Raw genomic sequence first — 9,623 nt, 5'->3', positions numbered from 1 at the left:
AAAAAAAAAAAAAAGGAATCCTGCCTATAGGAGACTCAGATTTAAAGACCTACATAAGTGTCTTTAAATATAAACATAAAGTGAAGGGATGCAAAAGGTATTGAATGCAAATAGAGATAATAAGAAAGCCAGAGTAGCAATACTTATACCTGATAAAATAGATGTTAAAATAGAGATTGTTGGAGGAGACAAAGGACACTACATGGTGGAGGCTAAACAATACGCTACTAAAAAAAAAAAAACAACAAAACAAGGGATTACTGAAGAAGTCAAAGAGGAAATTAAAAAAGAATACCCAGAGACAAATGAAAATGAAAAACAATGATCCAAAATCTATGGGACACACCAAAAGCAGCTCTAAGAGGGAAGTTTATGGTGATACAAGACCTCAGGAAATGAGGAAAATCTCAAACCACCTAATGTTACAGCTAAACTAGAAAAAGCAAATAAAACCCAAAGTTAGTATAAGGAAACGTATCAAAAAGACTAGAGCATAAATAAACTTTAAAAACAATAAAATTATCAATGAAACTAAAAAATACTTCTTTGAAAAGATGTTAAAAATTGATATACCTTTAGTTTGAACTCATCAAGAAAAGACAGCACAAACCAACAAAATCAGAAATGAAAAAGGAGAAGTTACAAACATCACCACAGAAATATGAAACATCAGAAGAGATTCCTACGGAAAACTATATGCTAATAAAATGGACAACTCAGAAGAAAGGGACAAATTCCTAGAAATGTACAATCTGCCAAGAATGAACCAGGAAGAAATAGAAAATATGAATAGACAAGTTACCAGTAATGAAACTAAACCAGCAATTTAATAACTCCCAATAGAAGTCCAGGATTAGATGGCTTCACAAGTAAATTCAACAAAATATTTAGAGATGAATTAACACCTATCTTTCTCAAACTATTCCCAAAAAATTGCAGAAGAAGGAATGCATCTGAACTCATTCTAGGAAGGTAGCATCACTGTGATACTAAAACCAAAGATACTACAGAAAAAAAGAAAAAGAAAATTATAGGCCAATATCGCTAATAAAGATAGATGCAGAAATTCCTCAACAAAATACTAGTAAACTGAATCTAACAATACATTAAATGGGTCATAAAACATGATTAAGAGGGATTACCCCAAAGATGCAAGGACTTTTTGGTATCTGCAAATCGATCAGTATAACACTACATTAACAAACTGAAGAATAATAACTGTATGATCACAAGAGATGCAGAAAAGCTTCTGACAATATTCAATATCCATTTATGATATAAACTCCCCAGAAGGTGTGTATAAAGGGAACATACCTCAACATAATAAAGGCCATGTATGATAAACACACAGCTTGGAGAAGGCAATGGCAACCCACTCCAGTACTCTTACCTGGAAAATCCCATGGACAGAGGAGCCTGGTAGGCTGCAGTCCATGGGGTCGCTAGGAGTCGGATACGACTGAGTGACTTCACTTTCACTTTTATGCATTGGAGAAGGAAATGGCAACCCGCTCCAGAGTTCCTGCCTGGAGAATCCCAGGGACAGCAGAGCCTGGTGGGCTGCCGTCTATGGGGGTCGCACAGAGTCGGACATGACTGAAGTGCCTTAGCAGCAGCAGCAACATCATACTCAAAGGCGAAAAGCTGAAAGTGTTTCCTCTAAGATCAAGAACAAGACAAGGATGCCCACTCAAGGTACTTTTAATCAACACAGTATTGGATGTCCTAGTCACAGCAATTGGACAAGAGAAGTAAGATGGTTGGATGGTATCACCACTTCAATGGACATGAATTTGAGCAAACTCTGGGAGACAGTGAAGGACAGGGAAGCCTGGCATGCTGCACTCCATGAGGTCACAGAGTTGGACACAACTGAGCAACTGAACAACAACAAACTGGAAAGGAAGAAGTAAAACTGTCACTGTTTGCAGATGACATACTACACACAAAATATCCTAGACACCATCAGAATACTACTAGAGCTCATCAATGAATTTAGTAAAGTTGTAGGATACAAATTAACATACATAAATTGGTTCCATCTCTATATACTAAAAATGAGTAATCAGAAAGAGGAATTAAGTATATAATCCCATTTACCATTGCATTAAAATGATTAAAATACCTAGGTATAAACCTCCTTAGTGGTAAAATACCTGTATTGGGAAAACCATAAGGCACTGATGAAAGAAACTAAAGACAACACAAACAGATGGGAAAATATACCACATTCAGAGACTGGAAGAATTAATACCAAGGAAACCTACAGATTCAATGCAGTCTCTACCAAAATACCAAGGGCATTTTTCACAGATAGTTTTAAAATTTGTATGGAAATACAAAAGACCCTAAGCAGTTAAAATATCCCGAGAAAGAAGAACAGATCTAGACAAATCAAGCTCCCTGACTTCAAACTATACTACAAAGCTACAATAACAAAACAGCATGGCACTGGAAAAAAAACATCAACAGAACAGAACAGAATAGAGAGCCCAGAAATAAACCCACACATTTACAGTCAATTAATCTATGACAAAGGAGGCAAGAATATTAAATGGAGGGGGAAAATCTCTTCAATAATTGGTGTTGCAAAAACAAGACAGCTACATGTGAAAGAATGAAATTAGAACCTATATACACAAATTAATTCAAGATGGATTAAAGACATAAATATAAGACTGAAAACCATAAAATTCTTAGAGAAAAACATAGGCAGAACAGTCTGACACATATTGTAGCAATATTGTTTTGAATTTGTCTCCTAAAACAAAGGAAATAAAAAGCAAAAATAAACAAATGGGAACTAATTAAGCTTTAAAACTTATGTACAGCAAAGGAAACCATCAACAAAATGAAAAGACAACCTACTGAATGGGACAAAATATTTGCAAATGATATGACCAACTTGTGGTCATATCCAACATATATAAATAACTCATACAACCCAACATCAAAAGAAAAAAACCTGATTAAAAACTGGGCAGAAGACCTGAACAGATATTTTTCCCAGAAAGGAAATGCAGATGATCAACAGGCTCATGAAAAGATCCTCAGCATCACTAATCACCAGGGAAGTACAAACTCCAATGAGATATCATGACAGACAGGTCAGATGGTTATCATCAAAAAGAACACAAACAACAAATGATGGTGAGGAAGTGGAGAAAAGGGGAATCCCCTGTTGAGGAGAAACCTAAATTGGTGTAGCCACTGTGGAAAACAGTATGCAAGTATCTCAAAAAAGCTAAAAATAGAACTACCATATGACTCAGCAATTCCACCACTCTTGGATATATATTATCTGAAAAACAAAAACAACAAAAACACTAGTTCAAAAAAATATATGCATCCCACTGTTCATAGCAGTATTATTTATAATTGCCAAGATATGGAAGCAATTTAAGTGTCCATCAACAGATGAACAGATTAAGAGGATATGGTGTATGTATACAATGGAATGCTGCTGCTGCTGCTGCTGCTAAGTCGCTGCAGTCGTGTCCAACCCTGTGTGACCCCATAGACGGCAGCCCACCAGGCTCTCCCATCCCTGGGATTCTCCAAGCAAGAACACTGGAGTGGGTTGCCATTTCCTTCTCCAATGCATGAAAGTGAAAAGTGAAAGTGAAGTCGCTCAGTTGTGCCTGACTCTTAGCGATCCCATGGACTGTAGCCCACCAGGCTCCTACATCCATGGGATTTTCCAGGCAAGAGTACTGGAGTGGGGTGCCATTGCCTTCTCCGACAATGGAATACTACTCAGCCATAAAAAGAACAAAATTCTGCCATTTGCAAAACATGGATAGATTTGGAGGGTTATTATGCTAAATGAAATGAGTCAGAGAAAGATAAATATTTTGTATGATATCACTTTTACATGGAATCTAAAAAAATAGAACAAGCTAGTAAGTCTAACATAAAAGAATCAGACTCACAAATATAGAGAACAAACTAGTGGTTACCAGCAGGGAGAGGGAAGGGAGGAAGGGCAAAAGAGTGGTAAGGGATTAAGAGGTACAAACTATTGTGTATAGAATAAATAAGCTACAAGGATATATTGTCTAACACAGGGAATACAATGTTTTAAAGGCATATAACATTTAAAAACTGTGAATTTCTATATAATACTTATATAATATTATACATCAATTATACTTCAATAAAAAATACATAATATTGTATATCAATTATACTTCAATAAAAATAAACACTTTCTGTTTAAAATATCCCAAATTTACCTTCTATTGCTTGCCACCAAGAACTCTGGCGTGTTTGATATTTGAGATTCTACTGGTGAATGAATGAACAAATCAAATGATACTACAGTTGTCTGCAGAATTAGGGGAAAGGTCAGCAACACAGTGTATCGCTGGAGTTGGCTGGAATGCTGGGGGCCATATCATTGACTGTCACTGTTCACTGGCTTCCTTGGTTCTTCTCAGTGTAGTCTTAGCTCATGGCTCCCTCGTTACATGTCTTCTCCAGTAGACAGCCAGACTGATGTGGCTGCTCAGGGCTCCCATGCCTATAAAAGCAGAAGCTACCACAACTTCTTAAAATTTAGGCTCAGAAAGTGGCATAATATCACCATCACTGCATTCTCTAGGTTACAGCAAATCACAGGCCTAGCCCAGGCCTAAGAGAAGGGGGAAGCACAGAGGGCATGGCTTCCAGAGAAGGTACAGTTTACTGGGGGCAACTTCAGTTCAGTTCAGTTCAGTCACTCAGTCGTGTCAGACTCTTTGCGACCCCATGAATCACAGCACGCCAGGCCTCCCTGTCCATCACCAACTCCCGGAGTTCACTCAAACTCACATCCATCAAGTCGGTGATGCCATCCAGCCATCTCATCCTCTGTCGTCTCCTTCTCCTCCTGCCCCCAATCCCTCCCAGCATCAGAGTCTTTTCCAATGAGTCAACTTCTCGCGTGAGGTGGCCAAAGTACTGGAGTTTCAGCTTTAGCATCATTCCTTCCAAACAACACCCAGGGCTGATCTCCTTTAGGATGGACTGGTTGGATCTCCTTGCAGTCCAAGGGACTCTCAAGAGTCTTCTCCAACACCACAGTTCAAAAGCATCAATTCTTCGGTGCTCAGCTTTCTTCACAGTCCAACTCTCACATCCATACATGACCACAGGAAAAACCATAGCCTTGACTAGACGAACCTTTGTTGGCAAAGTAATGTCTCTGCTTTTGAATATGCTATCTAGGTTGGTCATAACTTTCCTTCCAAGGAGTAAGCGTCTTTTAATTTCATGGCTGCAGTCACCATCTGCAGTGATTTTGGAGCCCCAAAAATAAAGTCTGACACTGTTTCCACTATTTCCCCATCTATTTCCCATGAGCAGTAAAATCTAATAAACTGAAAAATATAGGTGTAAAAAATATTAGTCAATGTTCATGTATCAAAAATTGAGAAAAGAAGGTATATCAACTTGAAACAATACAGAGTATATATATTATTCTACATTGGTACTTTGTTCATTTAAAAATGTTAAATTAAGGAAACTAATTTGATAAATAGATCCTATCTTTGACAACATTTCGTTATGATTCTCAGTAAAAACGAGTGAATGGTGTTGATGTTAATTACATCACAGACTAAGTTTTTAACCCACCAAGTATATTTTGATCTTTTTTCCCAGAGGTCTTTTATAAAAAAAACCAAAGTAGGACATCTATAGAAATTAGAAGAACATCGATATTCCTTTAATTAATAATTATAACAGGCATTAGGATGTGTTTCATTCTAATTCCTTGTAAAAGCATCTGTTGCTCCTATAGGAAGTAAAGTATGGTTGTTTTCCAATAAAGTGTAATAGACAAGTTTCTTAAACAAAATATAATCTTTAATATGACTATCCACAAGCTCAGTAATATAAAATATTTTCAAATATCTCATGTATATTGTAAGGACTGCACTTCATTACCTTTGTCACCCAATAAATCCAGACAATAAACATAATTATTTCTACATCCAATAATAAGCATTGATTCCCAGACCACAGGAGAAGAGAAAACTTCTCCAGGAAGTTCATACACACTTTGCAACTGTCCACTCTTAGATTCCAAGATCCACAGTTTCCCATCAGTAGATGCCGCTGCCAGTAACATTTCACTGTTATGGTTGTGGTTACGGAAAACAAAAGGCGTTGAATACACTCTTGAAGTAGTTTCAAATTTCCACTGGAGGTGACCTTTCATACTACAACAGTAGATAAAGCAGTCATGAGAACCAAAAAATATTTCTTGCTCTGATGCTGAGGTACATGGGGATGAAAAGATTGGTTCATTGGTAGAGAATTGCCAAACCTGAAGGGTGATAAAGGCAAAAACAATTCATTCATCTCATTTCAACAATTCTGTAGATTAAAGCTTTATGAAATTCTTAATAAAATGTGAGAGATGTAGGCTACTGAATGGTAAATATACATAGAGAAAATAATAGCTTTCTCTGAAAAGTAGCACCCTCAGATTAGACCTCTGTCCCAGTGGTAAAATCGAACATAAGAAACACCAGTGCCCTTATTACATAAATCACCACTATGCAGAATATAAATTCATTTCAAACCTCATCCAAAAGTTATTATTAATATGTTCAGAGACAATGATTTCTAAGATAAAACTGCACTGAGTTTCCAGTGTATCTTATTAAAAACTGTATCTTACTCTAGTCTCCTGATGTAGGAAAAAGGAGGTAAGTAAGCTGAAAAGAAAAGTTTATGTGCAATAAGTTGAACTAAAGCTTTAAACAAAGAGCTATGAGTTGTGTGTCTACACTGTAGATATATACTATTTGCTTACTTCAAAGCTACTATAGATTACCCTGTCAGCCAATATTTTAAAACTCACAGGAAGAAGAGGCATAAGTCTAAGGTAATGTTCACAAATCCATAGTAGCAGCAAAATAAAAAAGTGGGTATATTCATGATACATGGTGTATAATCTCAATTTTCTTCCTGACTTGGACAAAATTACTTTAATCTTTCTCTGGCTTATTCAGAGAAGAAAAAAAAAAGGAGTAAGAACCTTTGCCTCTTCTAACTATTTAGAAATCCAAAGGTGAGAATATATACAAATTATTATTTTTTAAATTTTATTTTATTTTTAAACTTTACAATATTGTATTAGTTTTGCCAAATATTGAAATGAATCCGCCCCAGGTATACATGTGTTCCCCATCCTGAACCCTCCTCCCTCCCCATACCATCCCTCTGGGTCATCCCAGTGCACCAGCCCCAAGCATCCAGTATCGTGCATCGAACCTGGACTGGTGACTCGTTTCATACATAATATTATACATGTTTCAATGCCATTCTCCAAAATCTTCCCACCCTCTCCCTCTCCCACAGAGTCCATAAGACTGTTCTATACATCAGTGTCTCTTTTGCTGTCTCGTACACAGGGTTATTGTTACCATCTTTCTAAATTCCATATATATGCGTTACTATACTGTATTGGTGTTTTTCTTTCTGGCTTACTTCACTCTGTATAATAGGCTCCAGTTTCATCCACCTCATTAGAACTGATTCAAATGTATTCTTTTTAATGGCTGAGTAATACTCCATTGTGTATATGTTCCACAGCTTTCTTATCCATTCAGCTGCTGATGGACATCTAGGTTGCTTCCATGTCCTGGCTATTATGAACAGTGCTGCGATGAACATTGGGGTACACGTGTTTCTTTCAATTCTGGTTTCCTCAGAGTGTATGCCCAGCAGTGGGATTGCTGGATCATAAGGCAGTTCTTACAAATTACTTTCTAAATAAAAAATATAAAGTGAACTTAATAAAAGATTTCATCACAGGACTTCGCTGGTGGTACAGTGGATGAGACTCTGCCTGTCAATGCAGGCGACATGGACTTGGATCCCTGACCTGGGAATATTCCACGTGTTGCAGGCAACTCAAGTCCATGCGCCACAACTGCTGAGGCTGTTCTCTAAAGCCCTCAAATCACAACTATTGAGCCCCTGAGCTGCAACTACTGAAGCCTGAGCGTCCTAGAGTCTGCTCCTGAAGAAGAGAAGCCACTAACAATGAGAAGCTCACGCACTGCAACAAACAACAGTCCTGCTCACCACAACTAGGGAAAGCCTGCACACAGAAAGGAAGATCCAACACAACCAAAAGCTTAAAAAAAAAGACTTAAAAAAAAAAAGATTTCATCACAAAATAACTGTCACACAGAACAAAAGAAACTGCTAGTGTATAAGGGGCGAAAGCAGAATAAAATGCACCCAGACGCAACCATAGCCATCAATGGGCTAACCTATGCCGGAGCTAGCACACTCAAGTCCATAGAATAATCCTCAAATCAAAAACACAGACGTTGTGCCATAGTCACTTGTGGGTGAAGAAGTAGAGATTATTATCCTAACGAAAGATCAGGGGCCTACCCTGCTCCCCTGATCACTATACCCTGATCACGAAGTTGAAGACGGAACCTCCATACAAAGTAAATTGGGTTCTGTAGAAGATTTTGGTTTTCATAGAAAAAGCAGGGGTTTATTTCAATTTTCACAACCTGAATAGAGGTTATAATTAAGTTGGCTAAAAAATGGTAACATTTTTTACATTGGACAAAGAGGATGGCAAAATTAAAACAATGGATAGAATCTTTTAAATCTATTAGAGCATCATTCAAAAATTTGAAAATCCACGGGCTAACAATTAAAACACAACTAGCTTTCAACACGATGGGTCAAAAAATGTTGTATAAAACTTTACTTTAGTCGTCACCAACTATTATGCTTTTGACAAAGATAAGTAAAACAGAACTAGACATTTTTTACCTGTTCTCCAAAGTGAGTAAAGCAGAGTAAATTTCCATCTACACAGCCAATAAAAACATACTGTAGGCAACACCGTGGAGAAGAAAAGAGTGGCTTTCCACAGGAATGTTTCCAAAGTCTGTCCCCAGTGGCCTGGCATGGGCAAAACGTAATTCATAGCATTTAAATCATTCTACTCATCAATTACTTTTATAAAACAAATTCATAAACCTCCCAGAGGTAACATCAGAAAATGCTACAGTAGCATGCTGACTATAAGTGAAGCTTATATATTATAGCTTGATTATAAATGAAGCTACTGTACATATACAAAAATTAATGAGTGCTATTTATGAGAACTGAGATAAAAACCTGCAATAAAACCAGGAAAGAAATAACTAGCACATAAACTCTATCCTTAGAATGGACACAGATTTCTTGATAGAACTGAGAACATTCTGCCAATTTAAAAAACTGATAAAGGACATAACACAGAACTTAGATTTTTCTCATCACTCTAGACTTCACGTCAATCATTTTAGTGAATTCTGACCCAGTACTGTGTGGACTGTATCTAGTTGAGATCTACTTCGAATTTTCAGAATTCTAAGCAAAGTAAAAAATATTAAAGAAAAATAGGTAATAAAATCAGTAAATATTATTTTATGCCTACAGGATTTATAGCCAGTAAAAGTCCTCCCAGTGTAGCAAAATACAAGTGAGATGGAATCAGGCTCAAACAAGGAGAAGAAAAAACAGTTCCTCCACATTTCAACTTCCAAACACACTTCTTCTTCTGTAAACAAGAAAGTAAAATTTTAAAAGAGCAAAAAAGAAAGCAAATTAATTGG

At 36.9% G+C, this 9,623-nt stretch overlaps 1 protein-coding gene across 10 annotated transcripts in view; it reads right to left on the bottom strand.

Moving 5' to 3' along the window:
* Positions 1-5,825: 5,825 nt before the first annotated feature.
* Positions 5,826-9,623, bottom strand: part of AASDH (aminoadipate-semialdehyde dehydrogenase) — a 28,824-nt gene continuing 25,026 nt past the window's right edge. For all 10 annotated transcript variants that reach the window (XR_015165390.1, XR_015165392.1, XR_015165391.1 and 7 more), the window contains 3 exons: positions 9,446-9,568; positions 8,794-8,925; positions 5,826-6,310 (listed from right to left, as the gene is read on the bottom strand). Coding sequence is in view for 7 of the 10 variants with exons in the window: in XM_086405660.1 (XP_086261786.1) it covers positions 5,897-6,310; positions 8,794-8,925; positions 9,446-9,568 (669 nt within the window). In the remaining 3 variants the exon portion in view is untranslated. The remainder of the gene's footprint in view (positions 6,311-8,793; positions 8,926-9,445; positions 9,569-9,623) is intronic.

This window comes from Bos grunniens, chromosome 6 (assembly GCF_055505025.1).
Source record: "Bos grunniens cultivar Pamir isolate PY7600 chromosome 6, Bosgru_T2T1.0, whole genome shotgun sequence".
NCBI lineage: Eukaryota > Metazoa > Chordata > Mammalia > Artiodactyla > Bovidae > Bos > Bos grunniens.
This window is presented reverse-complemented; position numbering and strand designations above follow the sequence as displayed.